At 42.6% G+C, this 23,190-nt stretch overlaps 1 protein-coding gene across 6 annotated transcripts in view; it reads right to left on the reverse strand.

Annotated features, from left to right (window-relative positions):
- Positions 1–23,190, reverse strand: part of LOC137369229 (dual specificity protein phosphatase CDC14A-like) — a 132,739-nt gene that overhangs the window by 32,624 nt on the left and 76,925 nt on the right. For all 6 annotated transcript variants that reach the window (XM_068030103.1, XM_068030100.1, XM_068030102.1 and 3 more), the window contains one exon: positions 17,086–17,198. In XM_068030103.1, coding sequence (XP_067886204.1) covers positions 17,086–17,198 — 113 coding nt within the window. The remainder of the gene's footprint in view (positions 1–17,085; positions 17,199–23,190) is intronic.

Genomic DNA, 23,190 nt, shown 5'->3' on the forward strand with positions numbered 1-23,190 from the left:
TAGAGAGAGGGAAAGAGAGAGAGAGGGAAAGAGAGAGAGAGGGGAAAGAGAGAGAGAGGGAAAGAGAGAGAGAGGGAAAGAGAGAGAGAAAGAAAGAGAGAGAGAAAGAAAGAGAGAGAGAGAATGAAAGAGAGAGAGAAAGAAAGAGAGAGAGAAAGAAAGAGAGAGAAAGAAGAGAGAGAGAAAGGAAGAGAGAGAGAAAGGAAGAGAGAGAGAAAGGAAGAGAGAGAGAAAGGAAGAGAGAGAGAAAGGAAGAGAGAGAGAAAGGAAGAGATGAGAGAAAGGAAGAGAGAGAGAAAGGAAGAGAGAGAGAGAGAAAGAAAGAGAGAGAGAGAGAGAAAGAAAGAGAGAGAGAGAGAGAAAAAGAGGAGAGAGAGAGAGAGAGAAAGGAAGAGAGAGAGAGAGAGAGAGAGAGAGAGAGAGAGAGAGAGAGAGAGAGAGAGAGGGAGGGAGAGAGAGAGAGAGAAAGGAAGAGGGAGAGGGAGAGAGAGAAGGAAGGAGAGAGAGAGAGAGAGAAAAGGAGGGGCGGAGGATCACTCCTTACAGATGGACATCTTCCCGGAGTACTCGGCATTGCTACAAGTCGTTTGCGGACAAACATTGACTACTTTTGGAAGTACAAATTGCCAGGTATCTCACTAAATCAGTGTCCAACATAGTCAAGAGAAAGTAAGTCAATAAGTTAGTCATCTCATTTAAAGCTTCTTCACAAAAATGTACATTCGTTGTTGTTTTGATTAATAGTCAGTTAAATTTGTAATGCCTTCATCTTTCCAAAATTGTCTCACCAGCCCGCCCACGTAAGACAAAAATTGTAATGCGCCTCCTCTCTACCCCCACGCGAAAAGGTTGGACATCGCTGTCCTTGGACCTTGTGTCCAGTTCTGGATGCTCACTGGAGAGCCTATTGAAAGCCCAATAATAGGATTTAAATTTGTCCTGCACTGAACACTGCATCAACTAAGGGAAATCATTTAACTTAGTATTTTAAGTTAAAACTTTGGTCAAATATTCACTAATTTTTCAAGAAAAAATATGGAAATATATCAGTTGTTTCTTTTTGTCTGGCGCCCCAAATACGCGTAGATGGCTATCACTGGGATCTTTCTGGAACAGTTCCTTTCAGGCGACATTGACGATCAGTTTGGCAGGCATTCCAGGAGAAATGCGGTATCAGTTTCTCTATTTCTTACAACTTGATTCTCAGGAAGTTCTCAAAGAGGTTGGAAGAGGGTGAGCTGATGGTGGCTGCTCTCTTGGCTGGTTTTCTCCCACTGTCTTCAAAACAGTTCACACCCCAAACACACTGTCCAAAGTGAACCCAAAACAATATCTGAAGAGTCAAGCCTCCTGACTCCTTTAAATCTTGATCTGTCACTTCCCTGTAACATCTTCCCAGACCACCAAGGTTTCTGTTGTTTATTGCTTAAAGCACATGACTTCCAGCAAGAATGTTTTTAAACAGCTGTGCCCTTTCAATGAACTGTCAACAGCAAAGTCCAGCTGCTATGAAATCTTTAGCCTTCCAAGGAATCCATATTCACAATTTAAATATAAGCCCTCAAAAAAACATATACTTAAAAATATAGAAGCACTTTCATAACACTGATTTCTTCAACATCAAGGCAAAGTACCTGCAGCGAAGTCTCACCTGTAGATTGATGCCACATTTGTTGCAAACCTGCTTCATCAGGAGAGTTCACAGCCAGCCTCTCAGTTTGAGGCTGCACTGGCATCATATGACGACCCTTTACCTCAGAGGTCAAGCCTCCCCCCCATGTGGCCTCTGAACTCGCCAAGGCTGTTGATGATGAATGTACATGCAACCCAGAAGACTTTGATGCTTTCCTCCTGTTGTACAAGCTGACAAGAGATATAGCTCAGCAGAGCAGTTTTCTTTCAAAACTGGAACCAATATGCCTGGAGGAATCAAGCTGCAACATATTGTAGACATATTGATTCTTCCAACTCATACATCTTCCAACTAAAGCTCTTATGCCAATGTTTGATCAGGTGTCACACTTCTCCATTTCCACAGATCTTTCTCGACGATGATGACAACACAGCACATTAGAAACTGAAGCAGGGGTCAATCAGAAGCCAAAGCAGTCGCTTGCTGCATTATGTTAGTATTAAACAAGGTAGGATCCGTAGACCAATACCACTGAAGATTGTACCAACAACTTTGTGCAAGATAGATTCTGGAAACACATTACAAACGTAACTACCATAAAAACACTGAAGTCAATTGTAGAGGAGGAGTGAGCCATTACTGCACTTATTCAGATATATACAAGAACAAAAATCCAAGGCACAACCCAGAATAAGGCCTTACAACAAAGAAAGGTGGTAACCTGGTGCACATATGGTACAAAAATCCTTATAGGAGCAATCTTCCAAAGTCACATTTTGCCAAATGAAATTAAATTATCTATATGATTGAGAGATTGAAAAAGATTCATCTAAATTTCAAATCTTGTCTCTATTTGCACTTCAAAAGTATTTGTACGTGCAACACTTTGGGATATCTCAGATGCGATAAGGATACATAAATGAAAGTTTTTAATTATTTTGAGTGGCTGATTAAATCACAACATACATACTTCTTTCTCAAATTCAAACATTACTGAAATAAGAAAAACTGTTCAAACAGAAAACTGTGAAAGTATATACAGTAATTTTTAATTTAGGTATAAGATAGATAATACAAAATTTGGGAGTCCAAAAGGGTAATAAAGAGAGTCAAAATAAAGTCTATAAGGCACGGATTAATCAAGTATAGTCAGCATGGATTTGTTAAGGGAAGGTAGTGTCTGGCTAACTTATTGAATTTTTTGGAGGAAGTAACAAGGAGGATTGATAAGGGTTGTGCAGAAGATGTGGTCGACATGGATTTTAGCAAGGCTTTCAACAAGGTCCCACATGGCAGACTGGTTAAAAATAAAAGTCCATAGCATCTAGGAGAATGTAGCAAGCTGGATACAAATTGCCTCAGTAGCAGGAAACAAAGGGTAATTGTTGATGGGTATTTTTGTGGCTGGAAGGCAGTTAGTTAGGCCACAACTTGAGCACTGTGTGCAGTTCTGGTCACCCTATTACAGAAAGGTTGTAACTGCACTGGAGAGGGTACAGAGGACAATATACAAGGATGTTGCCAGGACGGGAAAACTGCAGCTATGAGGAACGATTGGATAGGCTGGGATTGTTCTCCTTGGAACAGAGGAGGCTGAGGAAATATTGATTGAAATGTACAAAATTGTGAGGGGCCTGGATAAGAGTGGATGGGAAGGGACTATTTACCTTAGCAGAGAAGTCAGTGACTAGGGGGCAGAGATTTAAAGCGATTGGTAGAAAGATTAGAGGGGAGAGGAGGAAAAATGTTTTCACCCAGAGGGTGGTTGGGGTCTGGAACTCACTGCCTGAAAGGGGGGTAGAGGCAGAAAATCTACTCTCATTTAAGAGGTGCCCAGATGTGCACCTGAAGTGCTGTAACCTGCAGGGTTAGGGACCAAATGCTGGAAAGTGGGATTAGACTGGGCGGCTCTTTTTCCAGCCAGCACAGACACAAAGAATCAAGTGGCTTCTTTCTGGGCCATAAACTTTGTGATTCTATAAAATAGTCACCCAGAATTGTAGTCTGGTGTCCTAGGGCTATCAGGTATTACACCTGGCTATGAAGATGGCAATGACTTTACAGTGAAGAGAATCCTTTTTCTCCTCCCATTACGATTTGTCACAAGTCACCTTGTGTGCTACCTAGAGGATCAACAAGTCCATCGCCCAGATACCTCGGTCCTCTGGTGCTAAAGGCGATTGTGTGGGGACCTAAGTATTTATCTACAGAAAAAATTTTAGGAAATCAGGAAGAAATAAGTTATTAATTTCTTTAAAATACTGATTTTCATTTACCCAAGCTAGAAACTAGCCTATAGATGGAAAGAAAATAAAACCATGCCAGTGTATAATACAGCATGGTTCACCATGACAGATATTTCAGCATTACCCTCGCTTGTATTTTTATGTGAATTTTTGCATTGTATTGCAGATTAAAATGAACACAACTAAAAAAACAATTGGTTATAGATTATTCACTTCCACGCTCTTTCATTCAAGATATAGTTGCTGCTGGCAAGGCCAGCAATTATCACCCATCCCTAATTGCCCTTCAGCCCCCTTCTTGAATCACTGCAGTCCATGTAGTGAAGGCACTCTCACAGTGCTGATAAGGAGAGAGTTCCAGGACTTTGACCCAGTGGCAGTGAAAGAACATGAGAGGTATATTTCCAAGTCAGAATGGTGTGTGACTTGGAGAGTCATTTGGAGGTGGCAGTGTCCCCATGTACCTGCTTCCCTTGTGCTTCTAGTTGGTAGAGGTCGCAGGTTTGGGAGATGCCGAAGAAGCCTTAATGAACTGCTGTAGTGAATTTTGTAAATGGTACACATTGCAGCCAGGTTCACCAGTGGTGGAGGAAATGATTTTTTTTTTAACGTAATGGATTCGATGCCAACCAAGTGGGCTGCATTGTCCTGGATGGTGTCGAGCTTCTTGAGTGTTCTTAGAGCTTCACTCATCCAGGCAAGTGGACACTATTCCAGCACACTCCTGGCTTGTGCCTTGTGGGAGGAGGAAAGGCTTTGGGGAACCAGGAGGAGAGTTACTTTCAGAACACCCAGCCTCTGACCTGCTCTTGTAGCTACAGCAATTATGTGACTGGTCCAGTTAAGTTTCTGGCCAATGGCGACCCCCAAAATGTTGATGGTGGGGGAATTCGACAATGGAAATGCTACTGAATGTCAAGGGTAGGTGGTTACACTTTCTCTTGTTGGAGATGGTCATTGCCTTGCACTTGCATGACACAAATGTTGCTTGCTACTTATCAGATTAAGCCTGAACATTGTCCAGGTCTTGCTGCAAGAGGTCAAAAGCTGCTTCATGATTTCAGGAGTTGTGAATGGAGCATATGCTGCAATCATCAGTAAACATCACCACTTCTGACCTTATGATGGAGGGAAGGTCATTGATGAAGCAGCTGAATATGCAGCAATGTCTTGGGCCTGAAATAGTTGGCCTCCAACAACTATGATCATCTTCCTTTGTGTGACTCCAACCAGTCCTTACTAACATCTGGGGGCTCGTGCCAAAGTTGGGAGAGCTGTCCCACAGACTAGTCAAGCCACAGCCTGACATAGTCATACTCACGGAATCATACCTTACAGACAATGTCCCAGACCTTGCCATCAACATCCCCGGGTATGTCTTGTCCCACCGGCAGGACAGACCCACCAGAGGTGGCGGGACAGTGGTATACAGTAGGGAGGGAGTTGCCCTGGGAGTCCTCAACATGGACTCCGGATCCCATGAAGTCTCATGGCATCAGGTCAAACAAGGGCAAGGTAATCTCCTACTGATTACCACCTACCGCCCTCCCTCAGCTGATGACTCAATACTCTACCATCTTGAACACCACTTGGAGGAGGCACTGAGGGTGGCAAGGGCACAAAATGTACTCTGGGTGGGGGACTTCGATGTCCATCACCAAGAGTGGCTCGGTAGCACCACTACTGACCGAGCCCTAAAGGACATAGCTGCTAGACTGGGTCTGCGGCAGGTGGTGGGGGAACAAACTCGAGGGAAAAACATACTTGACCTCGTCCTCACCAATCTGCCTACTGCAGATGCTTCTGTCCATGACTGTATGGTAGGAGTGACCACCGCACAGTCCTTGTGGAGACGAAGTCCCACCTTCACATTGAGGATACCGTCCGTCGTGTTGTGTGGCACTATCACCATGCTAACTGGGATAGATTTCGAACAGATCTAGCAATGCAAAATTGGGCATCCATGAAACGCTGTGGGCCATCAGCAGCAGAATTGCACTCAACCACAATCTGTAAACTCGGCCCGGCATATCCCCCACTCTACCAGTACCATCAAGCCAGGAGACCAACCCTGGTTCAATGAAGTGTGCAGGAGGGTATGCCAGGAGCAGCACCAGGCATACCTCAAAATGAGGTGTCAACGTGGTGAAGCTACAACACAGGACTATCTGCATGCCAAACTGCATAAGCAGCAGAGCTAAGCGATCCCATATCCAACGGATCAGATCGAAGCTCTGCAGTCCTGCCACATCCAGCCGTGAATGGTGGTGGACAATTAAACAACTAACTGGAGGTGGCGGCTCCACAAATATCCCCATCCTCAATGATGGGGGAACCTAGCACATCAGTGCGAAAGATAAGGCTGAAGCATTTGCAACAATCTTCAGCCAGAAGAGCAGAGTTGATGATCCATCTCGGCCTCCTCCTGAAGTCCCCAGCATCACAGATGCCAGACTTCAGCCAATTCAATACACTCCGCGTGATATCAAGAAACGACTGAAGGTATTGGATACTGCAAAAGCTATGGGCCCTGACAATATTCCGGCAATAGTACTGAAGACCTGTGCTCCAGTACTTGCTGCGCCCCTAGCCAAGCTGTTCCAGTACAGCTACAACACTGGCATCTACCCTGCAATGTAGAAAATTGCCCAGATATGTCCTGTACACAAAAAGCAAGACAAGTCCAACCCGGCCAATTACCGCCTCATTAGCCTACTTTCAATCATCAGTAAAGTGATGGAAGGTGTCATCAACAGTGCCATCAAGCGGCACTTGCTTAGCAATAACCTGCTCAGTGACGCTCAGTTTGGGTTCCGCCAAGGCCACTCAGCTCCTGACCTCATTACAGCCTTGGTTCAAACATGGACAAAAGAGCTGAGCTCAAGAGGTGAGGTGAGAGTGACTGCCCTTGACATCAAGGCAGCATTTGACAGAGTATGGCATCAAGGAGCCCGAGCAAAACTGAAGTCAATGGGAATCAGGGGGAAAACCCTCCACTGGCTGGAGTCATACCTAGCGCAAAGGAAGATGGTTTTGTGGTTGTTGGAGGTCAATCATCTGAGCTCCAGGACATCACTGCAGGAGTTCCTCAGGGTAGTGTCCTCGGCCCAACCATCTTCAGCTGCTTCATCAATGACCTTCCTTCAATCATAAGGTCAGAAGTGGGGATGTTCGCTGATGATTGTACAATGTTCAGCACCATTCGTGACTCCTCAGATACTGAAGCAGTCCATGTAGAAATGCAGCAAGACCTGGACAATATCCAGGCTTGGGCTGATGTGGCAAGTAACATTCGCGCCACACAAGCGCCGGGCAATGACCATCTCCAACAAGAGAGAATCTAACCATCTCCCCTTGACATTCAACAGCATTACCATCGCTGAATCCCCCACTATCAACATCTTACAGGCTACCATTGACCAGAAACTGAACTGGAGAAGCCATATAAATACCGTGGCTACAAGAGCAGGTCAGAAGCTAGGAATCCTGAGGCGGGTAACTCACCTCCTGACTCCCCAAAGCCTGTCCACCATCTACAAGGCACAAGTCAGGAGTTTGATGGAATACTCTCCACTTGCCTGGATGGGTGCAGCTCCAACACTCAAGAAGCTCGACACCATCCAGGACAAAAACAGCCCGCCAGATTGGCACCCCAGCTACAAACATTCACTCCCTCCACCGACACAGTGGCAGCAGTGTGTACCATCCACAAGATGCACTGCAGCAATGCACCAAGGCTCCTTAGACAACACCTTCCAAACCCGCAACCTCTACCAACTAGAAGGACAAGGGCAGCAAATACATGGGAACACCACCACCTGCAAGTTCCCCTCCAAGTCACACACCATCCTGACTTGGAACTATATCGCCGTTCCTTCACTGTCGCTGGGTCAAAATCCTGGAACTCCCTTCCTAACAGCACTGTGGGTGTACCTACCCCAAATGGACTGCAGCGGTTCAAGAAGGCAGCTCACCACCACCTTCTCAAGGGCAGTTAGGGATGGGCAATAAATGCTGGCCTGGCCAGCGTCACCCACATCCCATGAATGAATAAAAAATTTCCCTCGATTCCTGTTGACTTGAATTTTGCTAGGGTTCCTTGATGCCACACTCTGTCAAATGCTGCCTTTTGTCAAGGGCCGTCACTCTCACTTCACCTCTGGAATTCTGTTCCTTTATCCATGTTTGGACTGAGGCTGTAATGAGGTGTGGAGCCTAGTGGTTTTGGTGGAATCAAACTGAGCACTGGTGAGCAGGTTATTGCTGAGTGAATTGCCACTGATAGCACTGTCAATGACACCTTCCATCACTTTGCTGGTGATTGACCGTGTAATGATGGGCATTAATTGGCCAAATTAGATTTGTCCTGCTTTTTATGGATGGGACATACCTGGGCAATTTTCCATATTACTGGTAGATCGGAGCGTTCTGGTGGCTGCGTTGAAACAGCTTGGCTAGAGCCGTGGCTAGGTTTGAAGCATAACACTATAAACAGGATATTGCTGGGGCCTAGTGCTTGATGCCCTTCCATAATAATTAAGAACTAGCTTCAAGCACAGATCTTAGTCTGTGTTGAGAAGCATACGAGATCATTCAATGGTTAAGACACAAGTTTTATACTCTAATGCCACGGGATGGATTAAAGATCTCGGGTTTTTAATATCACAGATGACTTTGGGGGTGAAATAACTGCGCTAACAGTGGATGCATCTCCGGCGTAACTGCAGAAGGGGTATTACACAGTTCCATTGAGATATGGAGGAAATTTGCTGAGATGCCCCCTACCATGGGCAGATCTTTTTCTGACACCCCTACATCAAGGTGAATAATGAAGGTAGCTGCCAAGCTTTCCTAGGAAATTCCACCCAATTAATTTCCTGATAGGCGCAACGGTATTTACTTAGGTTCCATGTTGGGCCTGTAAAGGCTCCAAACTGAAACGAGGAGCAAGTAATTGAACTCAACAGGGATATATTATATTCTAGAGATAGGCCAACTGCTTCTTTTGCAGCTGCAAAGTCTAGATGCTCTTTGGCATACAGCGAGGTGTTCTTGCACTGCAACGAAAAGACATAGTGCTGCTCTGACTTTCCAAGCCATCCACTGTGACGGGTGGCGTGATGTATTTTTGACCCTTCCTTGGTATGTCTAATGTCTCCATACCTGCAATTTGCCAGCTCCATTGGTGACTGGAACGTCCACTCCACCGCACATCTGCTGACAGAGCGCGTCTCCTGAAATTTTGAGGCCGTAATATTTTGTTATGGTAACTTGTCGGTCAATAGGTTCTTTTTGGAGCACGGTTAAAGATATTTGGTTTACTTTCTAGAACAGCATGTCTCATATTGAGGTCATGTGTAGAAGCCATTTCAAGAGGGATGACTCACCTCTAACATGCAAAATGAAGGCTCCTCATTATGCTTCACAGGAATAAAACATTAGATCATTTTCCTTATTCCTGATCTCTATTTCTGAAAGGCAAATTGCAAAAGCGACCTATAATTTCCCTCTATTTCAGTTCTCGTTTCAAAGCAGAATGTAAGTATAATTGTTAACTTAAGAGCCAGATAAAAGGCAAGTTCTGCTTTATCAGGCGATTGAGCCCAGTGGATAAGTCGATACTTTTATGTGTAAGCATCATGGAACCAAGTTCAGAATACGTGTTACCATCAAGATCTAGTTGCAAGTTTAATTCAATTTTTAATCCAAGACTGTTGCGTTCTTTGGAGTGACTACAAATTTGCTATGACTGCTTGCTTTTCTAAATCACTATCTGAATAAACCAATGTGAAACTTTTTTCCATTACACAAATGTCTGGTGTGACTGACATCAACAGTCTTCTGCAGTGATATACACAGAAACAAAGTTGTTCATTGTATATAAATTAATTTGAGATGCATGCACCGGGCAAAGTCTTCATATGAAGTTTAAACTGCCCATTTGAATTGGATTTCTTTTTGTTGGGCACAAGAAAAGCTATGTGAAGCCGGAATTACAACAGGTATCTCCAGGTGGACAGCACGGTTGGTGCAATTGCTGAAATACACTGCCCCATCACCTCCAGTATGACTGTTCAAACTAAGTCACACCGAAGGATGAAAAGCTCCCTTCTTAACAAATTTATAAGGATGCTAATTCAAATTTGTTGAGGAGTTTCAACTCTTCCTATGAGGCACAGGTCTCCACAGTACAAAGATGTCCACATTTCATCTCTATTTGCCACTGAACTGAATCGCAAACATGCCCAAGGGTGATGTTAATATTACAATTATACTAGTGCATAATCAGTATTATTGCTACTGATATGACTGACCCAGGACTTAAAAAACACATTCAGTTCCTTAGCACTGACAAAACTGATCCTTTTGGTTATATCTTCCATACACATCCAATAAAGCTGCAGGTAGAAGCCTGGACTCCCAAACCAAATAAATAGAGTGAGACATTTTAATCACGTTCACAGTTTAGATACACCTACCCTCAATGATGCTATTTAGATGGTATTCACAATATGGCAGCAGAGCATTCCACCTTGGGTGGAAATTTTTCAACAAGAAGCCAAACTTCTGTTGGTTAACTACATAACTAGCATTAGTTGTGGAGAAGTGCTGTCCCTCAGTTGATTGAGAAAGAACGGTGCCAGAAAGAAGAAAAGGTATGGCCGATTTGGGGTGGGGGGAGGGGGAGGCAGCGAGAGAATGAGAAAAAATAGACCTATATACATTATTAGAATATAGATGACCATGACAACAACACGGAAGCAGACAGAAAATTAAACTCAAGCTGGGACGAAAATGAGCAGAACAAAAACACCTGATTTCACTCCAAGTTTCACAATAGCAGCCATTGTTGGTTGACACCCAAGTCTCAATGACCACTGCACCAGTCCTGGCTTTCAATAGTGCCCTGATCTACTGGCTGCCTTAAAGATAGCAACTTTACCATCCATGGGTTACAACCACAAAAGAACATTTTGCAAAGCTGGAACTTGGAAAAAGTAGAAAGCACATGGAAGTCAAATGATCGCACCACAACAAAACAATCTATTGCTAAAGTATGAACAGGATACTTTCAAAATTAAAAGTTGTGAAAATACGCAAGCACTCCATATAGTTCAAAGAACACATCATTTAGGAATAGAGTAAGGATGTCCTTGGGTCCAACGAGCCTACCCTTTCAGGAGTCAACTCCACTTATCCACTTTCTCATCAAATCTCCTAATCTCCTCCCTCTCTCGATAAATGTATTCAATTACATCATGAACCCATTTAAACTGTCCACTTCAGCTGTTGTCCATGGTAACATTCTCCAAACCTACTATCCTTCGCACAAAAAAAAAAAATTCTTTTTGGCTTTTGTTTTTAAATTATGAATTTTTTAATTTAATGTTACACAATAGATTTATGTTTCATCATCCTCCCCCATGCCTTTCCTGTTGTCCAGCTGGGTGGGACTGCTCTTGCCTGGTTCCATTTTTATCTATCCAGCTTTAGCCACAGTATCACTTGCAATGGCTTCTTCTGCATTATGTGGGAAATCAGGGATGCTTCTAGTGTCCCTGACAACCATGTGTGCAGGAAGTGTATCCATCTGCAGCTACTGACTACCCGCATCATGGAGCTAGAGCTGCAGGTGGATTCACTGCGGAGCATCCGCGATGCTGAGGACATCGTGGATAGCATGTTTAGTGAGGTGGTCACACCACAGGTAATGGCTGCACAGGCAGAAAAGGGATGGGTGACCACCAGGCAGAGTAGGCAGCACAGGCAGGTAGTACAGGAGTCCCCTGTGGATATCCCCGTCTCAAACTGCTATTTCTCATCTACATGCTGCCCCTCAGCAACATCATCCTGCCATCATGTCAGCGTGCATGTGGAAATCGATAACACTCAGCTATACCTCACTACCATTTTTCTCAACCGTTCCACTTTGACTCACTACTTGTCAGGTATCCAGTACTGGATGAGCAGAAATTTCCTTCAATTAAATATTGGGAAGATCAAAGCCATGGTTTTCGGTCTCCACCACAAACTGCTTTCTCTAACCACCAAACTGCAATCTCTCCTTGGCCTCTGTCTGAGGCTGAACCAGAACATTCATAAACCTTGGCATCGTATTTGACCTGGGAGCTGAGATTCTGACCCCATAATCTCTCCAACACCAAGACCGCCTATTTCTATCTCCATACAATTGCCCATCTCTGCCCCTTCCTCAGTTCATCTGCGGCTGAAGCCCTCATCCATGTATTTGTTACCTCCAGACTCGACTATTCCTGGTCACTCTCCCACCTTGCATCCTCTGTAAGCTTGAACTCATCCAAAACTGCTGCCTTAGACCATGGAATTTCCTCCCCACATCTCTACCTCTCGCTCCTTCTTTAAGATACTCCTTAGAACCTACCTCACCAGTCCAAATGTCTCATGTGGCTCAGTATCAAATTTTGTTAAATAATGCTCCTGTGAAGTGCCTTGGGATATTGTACTATTTTAAAGGTGCTACATAATTGCAAGTTGTTGCTTCTGTGGTATCTATATCATTAGATCAACTACATCTATAGCCTTTGTGCAATTTAATCCCAAGTCCAAGTACTTTTACAAATTAATTTTAAAATGTGTTGCTCGTTTCCCCCCCCCCCCTCACCAAAAGTAATTTGGATTATTCTTGTGGTATTATTCTATTTATTTGTAAAATTCTGCACATATAATTAAGCTTCAGCATGCTTAAAGATTAGATTAGATTAGATTAGAGATACAGCACTGAAACAGGCCCTTCGGCCCACCGAGTCTGTGCCGAACATCAACCACCCATTTATACTAATCCTACACTAATCCCATATTCCTACCAAACATCCCCACCTGTCCCTATATTTCCCTACCACCTACCTATACTAGTGACAATTTATAATGGCCAATTTACCTATCAACCTGCAAGTCTTTTGGCTTGTGGGAGGAAACCGGAGCACCCGGAGAAAACCCACGCAGACACAGGGAGAACTTGCAAACTCCACACAGGCAGTACCCGGAATCGAACCCGGGTCCCTGGAGCTGTGAGGCTGCGGTGCTAACCACTGCGCCACTGTGCCGCCCTATCTGGCTCATTCATCGAGGACAGGGCTCCAAAGCAATTAAATTACTCATTGCCCACAAAGATGAATAAGCCTTTAGTAACTGACCTACAAATTCTATAATAGTAAATAGCAAACAACAAAAAAACATGAATCCCTAACTTGAAAATGGTGCGTTTTTCTCTCCCACACATTTTCTCCCTTACTTTCTTCAAGACATTAACTCATACTGGGGTATGGTTAATACAAGCAGTAGTTACCTCCCAGTAATTTGTTTAAGTGCTTGCCTTTGACTGTGAGCCTAAATAGCAAGTTTTAGAAGGCTAGCCAACCATAAAGTCCATCCTAATTTTAACCTCACTCAAGATTTATACATTAATTTTTCAGCACAATCACTGGATAGTGCTCAGGTGCAGAATCATCATTGATTTTCCTCTCTGGCCCAGGGAAATTGTAACCTCTGGCACTACAGCCGAGATCAGCTAAATTAATAAAGGCAGGGACTGAAATGGGGACATTTCTGGTCTACATTGCTCAATTCCAAACCAGACAAGTCAATACATTTTACTAATAGCCACAGAGGCAGTTCTTGCAAATGATCTCCAACATGACACTCAAAAAATAATCTTTATGACTAAATTTTAAATTAGTTCCACACACTTCCGTAAGTTAAATAGAACCGCAGGCTTTAACTTTAGCTGGAGATTGTTCACAAAGACATTGCTACATGTGTATCAAATTCAGAAGATTTTTTTTTCAGCAATTTCATGATTCCCCATGCAACCCTCAAAAAAAGAAATAGTGTCATGTTGCTGGGGTGAATTTATTATGGGATCAAGAACCATTTCAAATGCTGAACCTGGAAGTATCAGAAAATAATAAGGCCGATATGTTGATTTAAAAACCTCATCTTTTCTTCTATCCTTCCACCAGATTGGTCAATACACCACACAGCACAATAATGAACCATAGTTATTGAGATAATTCTAAGTTTGATCCATGGTTTTTATGGATCTCAATGAGTCTGGATTTTCAACATAATAAAAATGGAGAAGGAAGAGCAGGTAGGACAAGATGCTTGAAACTTAGGAGAAACAAGAGGAAAGTTCAAAAGGAGCACTGACCACAGTATTATTGATAGAATAGAAACAAAGGATACGATTAGAAAGAGGTAGGCTGAATAGAATAGGATTGCCATGATATGGTGGGTTGCCAACAGGTGTGCAGTGTCAGCAACCTAAAGACGGATTATAAATGTGCTCAGCTTGAACCCTTCAAATGCACTCTAATGCCTTTAAAGATGGGGATCCTGCCTCCATGAGCTGCCAGTCAGAGGTCTGCCAGCTGCCAGCTCAGCAGTATTGGCAGCTCCCACTGGGAGCAGTGGCCACTGCCAGTACTGCAGCGGCCTCGGACCCAGGCCCAGTGCTGGAACCCCAGACCAGAGCTAGGTGAAGCGCGGTTGCCGGGGCCAGTCCGGAAGGCCCTGGCTAGTAGGGGCGAGGGATTGAAGTGGTTCTCAGCGGGGTATCCTCAGTGGGCCACAGATTGCCCGGAGGAGGGGCAAACCCCAAGCCTGCAGGGAGTGACCCTCATGTTACAAGGCGACCTCCTGTGTGGCGGAGACCCCCCGCCACTGGTACGATCCCAGCAGTGCTAGGAAGAGGCCCTTAATTGGTTACTTAAGGGCCTCAACTGGGCTCTGGGTGGGAAAGCCATCGTCAGCCTATCCTGGGAAAATCGCTTGGTGACAGGCTCTCCGCTCCCTGCCACCTATCTCAATACTCCGTGGCCCCCCACCTCAGTGGGGCCCATAAAATATGATTTGCCGTTAACAAATTTGGGCTAGCTCTCCTTTATTAGGCTGTGAGTACAGTGCCAGTGGAAACAATCTGTTTCTGAAACAGCAACAAGAAGCAACAAATTTAAGATATAAAGAATTTTTTATTTATTTAGAGATACAGCACTGAAACAGGCCCTTCGGCCCACCGAGTCTGTGCCGACCAACAACCACCCATTTATACTAACCCTGCAGTAATCCCATATTCCCTACCACCTACCTACACTAGGGATAATTTACAATGGCCAATTTACCTATCAACCCGCATGTTTTTGGCTGTGGGAGGAAACCAGAGCACCCGGCGAAAACCCACGCGCTCACAGGGAGAACTTGAAAACTCCGCACAGGCAGTACCCAGAACTGAATCCGGGTCCCTGGAGCTGTGAGGCTGCAGTGCTAACCACTGCGCCACTGTGCCACCCATTAAATTAAAGAAAATGCAAGAGAAAAAAAAACTTGAGAGTAGTTAACATATGGACGAATAACATTGTTGAAGCAGGGCCTATAAATTTCTTCAAAGAGGAATTAGTTAGCTGCTTGAAAAAAAAATGTTTGATGTCTATCTGGAGTGAGCAGAAGGGTGGGACTATCCTAGGTGGCTAATGGAGAAAAAAAGACACTTGATGGGCTGCATAGTCTGTCTCTATGCTATAACATTGTGATTTAGCTGTTGGCAAGGGGTTGTTACAACCAGCTTTAATGTCCTGTAAGGCGAGGGGAACAAGAAAAAAGGGAAGAGGGCTTTTCGGGTCCTGCTCCAAATCACTAGTTATTTCATGCTCAGGTGTAATGCCCATCATTCATTAATCGGTCAACATATACGGTTTACATTAACCTACAAACGCATTGATATTTAGAAAAGCACCAGATTGCTGCCAGCATCCATTCATCTACATCCCAGCATGTTATTCCCTTCAGGACAAGGAGGTAAGAAGAGACAGGGGAGAAGAGACCCCACCACAGTTTAAAAAAAAAACACAATTGCTATGCTGGATACTTTTCTAGCAGTTCTTATAGAACATTAAAATTTCATGTTTCATCAACAGTACGTGCAACAAACCTAACCAATGTCACTACAAGACACTAAGCCAGGGGTCAGCAACCTCAATAACAAGAGCAGCCATTTTTAAAACTTAGTCAAAAACACAATATGAGTCGCAATGCTGTTACTCAAATGCCAATAATAAAAACAAGACAGACATTTCAACAACATTTTGAAGGTTTTTACAGAACAGTTGCTCATTAAACGATACTTTTTCACAAGTACAACGTTAATCAAAGTTTAAAAGAATGAAACAAGCCATTTAATTATCAAAATGGGTTCCATTAATCAAGGTCGGCAGCCGCCCGAGTCCTTAATGAGCCGCATGCGGCTCCAAAGCCAGAAGTTGCAGACCTCTACACTAAGCCATCTACAGGAAAGTTTGTACTACTACAATTAACAGCAGTCACACAAACCCCAAAGCACAAGTTTCATGCATCACATTAATACTAAAATGGGAATATACATTTCCTACTTTTATAACCATCAATTTAGGTTAATTCTGATTGAGATCTAACTGACAGCATGACCCAATCTCTGGTTTATGACTTTTGCATTAAAGATTAATTTCATTGCATCTAAGCTGCATCTTTCTTTATTCCATTTGAGCATAAAATACATCAAGATTGTCCCAAGGCTTTTTTCAAATAAAGGACATTCAGCTCAGATGGCATAAAGGAGGATACAGCCTAAAATACAACAACATAGATCCTCAAGGCAAAAACCACAAGCTTCGAGGCTGGGTGATACAGTAGGTTAGCACACAGTTCTCCCACTTAAGAGCAGGTTCGGTCAGCCCAGACTGACAGGATGAAAGATTCCTCCTGTGCTTGTTTGAAGGGCCATGTGGAATGATTTTGGACAAATCAGCAACTGTGGAATCGGAGAACAAAAATGCTCAGATGACCTGGTGCTCATTTGAAAGGCCATATTGATAACTGATATGGGTTATGGAGCTATCCATAATACAATAGAGATACGCTTGAAATTGGCATTAAGGCACATTACCGAGGCACTGCACAGGAATGTTTGCTCTCCAGCTAACTGTTATTCTTGACCCAGGAGCACATGATGTAGACACTAAGTATCTGAAATAGGAATGTTTTCCACTCTCCAGAAACAACATCCCTTATCTGCATAAAGGACAAAAATTCATCCAAAAGTAAAAGCTCAAACTTTCCCACAGCATTTTTGGCCTACAAGTTATCAGATACAAATGTTTATTTCTGACAGCACAACTGTTCCTAAAAGATACTCACTTTATTGATCCAGTGGTTACAGCTCGAGCTGGTCGTCTACTCTTCAGGACCCTAAGTTTATCTCCTTGGGTCAGTTCATTTTTATTAGTGCAGTGATCATCGTTATCATTGTACTACGGAGAAAATAAAAAAATAAAAATCAGAATTAATAAATTTTCCAAAATAAATTAAATCAATATGTAGAATCACACCGGTTAAAAGTAAGAAAGACCCAATGATGACAATACTACCAAGACAGATCAGTTTAGCTTTATGTCCTGTTTATGTCATAAAAACTATTTCAAACTGATTGTCTGTCTGCCATTTTCAAATCTACATGGTTTAAATTACAGGGTGGATTCCAGAGAAATTGGCAGCAATTTATCTTTGCTGCAATCAACTCTCCTTTCATCTGTGGCATGAAAAAAAAGCCACTCAAGTCCTACTCTTTGAAGCTCGCTAGCTAAACCTCATCCATCTTTCCACAAAAGTATAATACTACAGATGCTGGAAATCTGAAATTAAAACAAAAATGCTGGAAATGCTCAACAGGTCTGGCAGCAACTGTGCAGTGAGAAATAGGGTTATATGCTGCCAGACCTGAGTATTTCCAGCATTTTCTGATTTTATCTTTCACATCTCTTGCTGTACCTTTAAAAATCTTCTCAAAACCCATGTTTTTGGTCAAACTGTTGGTAACCTCTCCTAACTCTGATCGTGTCCAGTAACTACTCCTTTATTTCTTCTTTTATTCTCCTTTCCACCCTTTCCTTCGTAAAACACCTTGGAAACATTTTTGAATTTAAAAGCTACTATTGTTATGACTGCGGCGGGAGCAACGCACCATCAATTCAGTCCCATCAATCCACAGGTCACAGCATATGAAGCTATCACACCCAATGAGAAAACAGCCAAATTAAATACTCTAGTAACCCCAGAATGAAACACCAAACCAGGTACCTTTAGACAACAAATTAAATTAAAAAGCTAAATCTTAAACACTATTAAGATAAACCTATGTCTAAAAGACCTTACAACTTATTTTAATCCAATTCCCCATTCACACACACAAAAACTAGCAGTTAACCAGTTTTAAAAGCAGAGTTTTAAAAAATTAGCTGTTGCTTCAGAATAAATAAAAGTTTTTGTAGGTTACGTTCCTGATGGATGAGGTCGTCTAATGTTGATTTGATGAAAATAGTCTTCAGAAGATAGGCAACTCTTTGGCTGCAGCAAGCAATTAAACAGTTCTTTGAACGACGAGCACAGAAATTCAGATTCTTGACAAAGGCAGCTTTTCTTTACTCAGGGAATTAACTTGGCTTGAAGCTCATTGTAGAATTTTTGCTGAGAGAGAATAAAACAGCTCCTTTTCTTCAGTACGCCTCACTGGAAAGTCTCTCCAAATCTAACCGGTTTCAGCTGGATTCTGCCAGTTCCACACAAGCAAAGTGGAAACATCATACCATGTGACCACGCTTTCCTGCTGTTGCCCAGGGTAATCAAATGCAGCTGATAGTGTTTCCAGAACTTTCTCCCTTAAAGGTGCACTTTTTTTTTTAACAAAGTCTTAAAGGCACACAGACACTATTTTTAATCAGAGGAGAAAAATTACAGGTCCATGACACTATATAAATGCAAGTTATGATGTTTGTATTTTAGACCCAATTCATTTCTGCCACATTACAAAAAAAGAAAATGTAGCACCTTTAACATGTGAAAGGTCAGTCACACACCAACTTTGCCATTGTAAATTCTGAGTTATACCTCGTATTACACTAATTGCACAGGAATACAGATGACTTGCTTCAGGCCTTCAAGAATGCTTCTCAACAGAGCCTGAAGAGACAGGCAAGAACAGCCTTAGACACCTTTCTGCCTCCTCCAAATTAGCTAACCTATGTAGTCTTTCTCTTAATAAAAAACTTTTCATGTATGTGGGCAGGAAAGTCATAGAAGTGATCCCACATCCAACTACTTCATAACAGCTAGCTGGTTCCACCTTTTTCAATGCATTCTGGAACTAGCCTCTCATATGAGGTGATATATTACAGTGAAATTAAATTGCAACTGAGCAATAAATGCCATCCCTATGGAAATGTATACAAAATAGTAAATTGAAAAGCTATTATGGGTTACAAAGTATGGAGGTGGTACTAAATAATAACATTTTAACTCAAAATTCCTGCTCAACAGATTTCCAAAATGGAACAGAAACACCTGTGAAAGTTGCCTCACATCTGTTGAAGGATTTGGTATTAATGCATTCATTGTGGCCCCTATAAATATGTCCAAAAATAGAAAATAAGTTAACACTTAAGGAAAGATCCTTGTGTTTTATGTTTTTTTCCAATGAGATGACTCTTCCTCAATGACTGACAACTCAATACATTTTTAATTCCAAAAATAATCCTTCACATCATTGCTTTAAAAAAAAAGCCATTAGTCCAGACACTTCAATTGGTGTCACTTTAAGCATTTTGTTTTTAATAGTTTTACTTTTCAGCCGTCAATTTCACCATTCAGAATTCCATTAAAAAAATTACTTACTATCACTGCTTGAAAATTTTTTTTTTTGCAGCACACCAATGTCAAACATTCACAATAATGCCATGGTGTTGAACTGATAGCAAGGTAACCAGAAAAAGATCATGCATCACAATGCTAAATATCAATATTAAAAATAATACTGATGCCCATATACCAGGTAGTGATTATGAAGTAATGAGTGGTTCAGATTCATAATTCTCATCTGAAACAAGATCAAATTGCTACTTTGAACAATCCTGAAGGATTCTGCATATTGAGATATGTACACAGTGTAAGCTTTATCAGGTGAGGTTATATTCAGCTTTTGCCAAAGATATTGACATCTTTTAAATATCCAAAAGAAAAATAATTAATAACCATTTTTCTGTTATCCAGAAAACAGTGTTCACAAAGTTGAAAAGGGCCATACAGCCCATGTTGGTTCATCAATCTTGAACGATTCAAGTCCTTGGCTGCTGCACGGAAATGCTTCTAGAGATTTTGGATCCAGTTCTATTCAGGAACAACCACCGTCAAATTTACCTTTTGCCATTTTGAATCAGTGCCCCCATGTCCTACTCTCAATTTAGTTTAAGTACTTTTCTGGATCTACTGTTTCTTCATCACCGTCATGCAGGCCCCCACCTGCCAAGACTGAGGCACACATTATTTCGCCACATGAACATTAAAACTTAAAATTGGTGCTGGGAAGAAAAGAGGGCCCATTACAGGGAATTGCTAGGCCCATCACCAGAAAGACCTTTTTGCATGCTAGCAGACAGTGTTGGAACAAGGGACCCAGTCCTGGCTTGCCCAATACAATGAAGTGGTCAGACCAGTTTAGTCACACGACTAACTGGCTGTCAGTTTTTTTTTTAAAATTTGGACTTGCCACAGAGAATTTTTGAACTCAAGAAAGCTCCTTTCTCTTGGACGGAGAACACCTCTCTCCTGTCTACTCCCATCTCTTTCTCACGGAACTGAAGACCCATTGAAGACATATGAACCCCAAGAGAGAAAAGTCTCCTACAGTGAACAAGGTTTAAGAATAATACTGGGCCCCAACGAAAAGCACGACTACCTACAATCAAGGACTACAGCGAGCTCGAAGCACAGTAAAAAAAAAACCCTCTTCAGAGATTGCCTCAAACATTTTTACTTTATTTATCTTCTACTCTTTTCTGTTCCTATTTGCATGCTAGTGTGGGGCGCGGCATGTATCCGTAGGCGTTAACCGTATTAGAGTTTAAGTTTTGATAAATTTCACTTTTCTTCTTTAAACCCAAGAAAACCTGGTGTGTTCATTTCTTTGCCTTATAATTGGAAAGCGGTGAACAAGAATTCATCAAAGAGCAGCTCAAAACACTGTTTAAAAATCTAAACCCTGTTACAATAAGACCAGGTGAAGACAGTAAAAAGGCCACTAGACACATTTCTCACCTGTTTGCAACAATCACTATCTTATGCACACTATAAAAACACCTTTCAGATGCCTCTTGCAACACTGAAAAGCTAATTTCTCCAGGCCTTCCAGAAGTTCAGACCTTTGTTACCAGTGATTTGTCTTGTGGTTCTATGAAGCACTGCCTCCAGTGCCTCAATGTCCCCCTTGCATCTTGAGCAAAACTGGACACTGTATTCAAGGTTTATTCTGACCAAGGAACTAAGCAATTGGATCATGGCATCCATAGACTTGTTTTAAATAAGACTCAGTTGTAACCTCGGTGTTCTACTTGACCACGAGCTGAACTTCCGACTATTTCATCCTCTCCATCACAAAGATCGCGTACACCCACATTCTTAACATTGTCTGTCTTCATCCCCAGCTCAGTCCATATGCTGCCGACACCCTCTTCCATGCCTGTCACATACAGACTTGACAATTCCAATGCTATCCTGGCCAGCTTCCCATCCTCCACTCAGTAAACGTCAGCTTACTCAAAACGCTGTTGCCAATATCCTATCCCACAGTAAGTTCTGCTCACCTGTCATTCCTGTCCTCGCTCAGTTACACATTTCTCCCAGTCAAATTTAAGATTCTCATCTTCATTTAAATCCCTTCACAGCCTCACCTGTCCCCTATCTCTAACCTTCTCCAGTTCTACAACCCACCCCAACCAGAGAACTTACTGTTCCTCGGACTCTGGCCTCAAGAATATTCACTACATTTGTCCCATCATTGGTAGCCATGCCATTAGTTATCTGTACTGCACACTCAGGAATGCTATCCCTAAATTTATCTGCCACTCCACCATCCTCTCTTGCTTTAAGTCCCTCCTTAAAATCTACCTTTATGATCTGGCATTTAGTTTCTCCCATCCAATACTTCCTTTGTTGGCTCAGCATCCCTCTTTCTGTAATTGCGCTTCTGTGAAACACCGTGGGACGCTTTTCTACATTATAGGCGTTATATAAATGCTAATATTTGTTGTTCTGGAAATATGGTTCAATCATTGGTTTTGCCGATTTCAGCTCACACTGGGCGGACATATAGGCAGCTACCAGGAAACATCAACATCCGCCAGCCATAACATTCCCTTCTAATTTTCCCTTCACCCCAAAGACACATTGCTTTTTCTGTTTACTCAATAGGTGGAATTTTATCTCAACAGATCTGTTCGCAGAGGGGAGACCAATAGCAGGTTGGGAACTTGATTGTTCTGCCAGCAAGCTTTGCCATGTATACAATGCACCAAGAGGTTCAAGGACTTCAGCAGATCAGTTTCAGGTGCCAACCAACTCATTCTGACTTGCCCAGCATTCTCCTGCACAACACTCCTCAGACCAACACCCCTTGCAGATCCACTCATTCCTCTCTCTCCAGGCCCTCTATCATGTGGGGCAGCATGTGCCAGAGAAGGCAGCTAGTGCTGCTGCTGCTCCTCTTTTTCCTCAGAGGTCCAAGGTTAAGCGACATTAGCTGCTCCCATGCCACAGTGAAGGCTGACAGCTGGAAAGTGCAGTTCAAGGTAAGTGAAATGCAAAACAGGTGAAATAACAAAGAAGTTGGAAATCACCTGTCAAGCAGTAGCAGCACACTCTCAGAGGAAGTGCTGAGAGTAGCAGCCTCTCATCTAGGCATAACTGCAGCTATGCAGTTTCACTGCTTGAAGGTTTCCCTGCCTGCCAGTTTCACTGATGCCTGGTTGATCCTGGCGAGTTCCACAGAGCTGGGGAAACTGGTGCATTGGATGTTCAAGTCCGGATGCTGGGTTATATCTTCAGTTAATTAGGGATTTACATATTGAAATTACTTACCCAACAGCTCCACTGGGGTATCCCGCTTGCCTGCAAACACACCCAGGTTAAACCAGTAATGTCACTTTTCAGGGCTTTAAACCACCTACGCCCAAACCAATCTCCCCTTGGCAGTTAAAATTCTGCCCAATGTATCTAAAATTTTGAGCAGGAGCTGAGTTTGTGGCAACTCTTGCTCCATGGTTCTGAGAATTTGTGAACTAATGCTGAGTACTTATGGGTCCAAGTATTAAAATATTACATTTTTGAATTCTTCTAAAATTAGCCATGTCAATAATGAGTTTAAAGCAATCAGGTACTTGTGAACAACACCTCAACTTATTAACTCTTCCTTGCAAG

The sequence above is a fragment of the Heterodontus francisci genome, chromosome 4, assembly GCF_036365525.1.
Source record: "Heterodontus francisci isolate sHetFra1 chromosome 4, sHetFra1.hap1, whole genome shotgun sequence".
NCBI lineage: Eukaryota > Metazoa > Chordata > Chondrichthyes > Heterodontiformes > Heterodontidae > Heterodontus > Heterodontus francisci.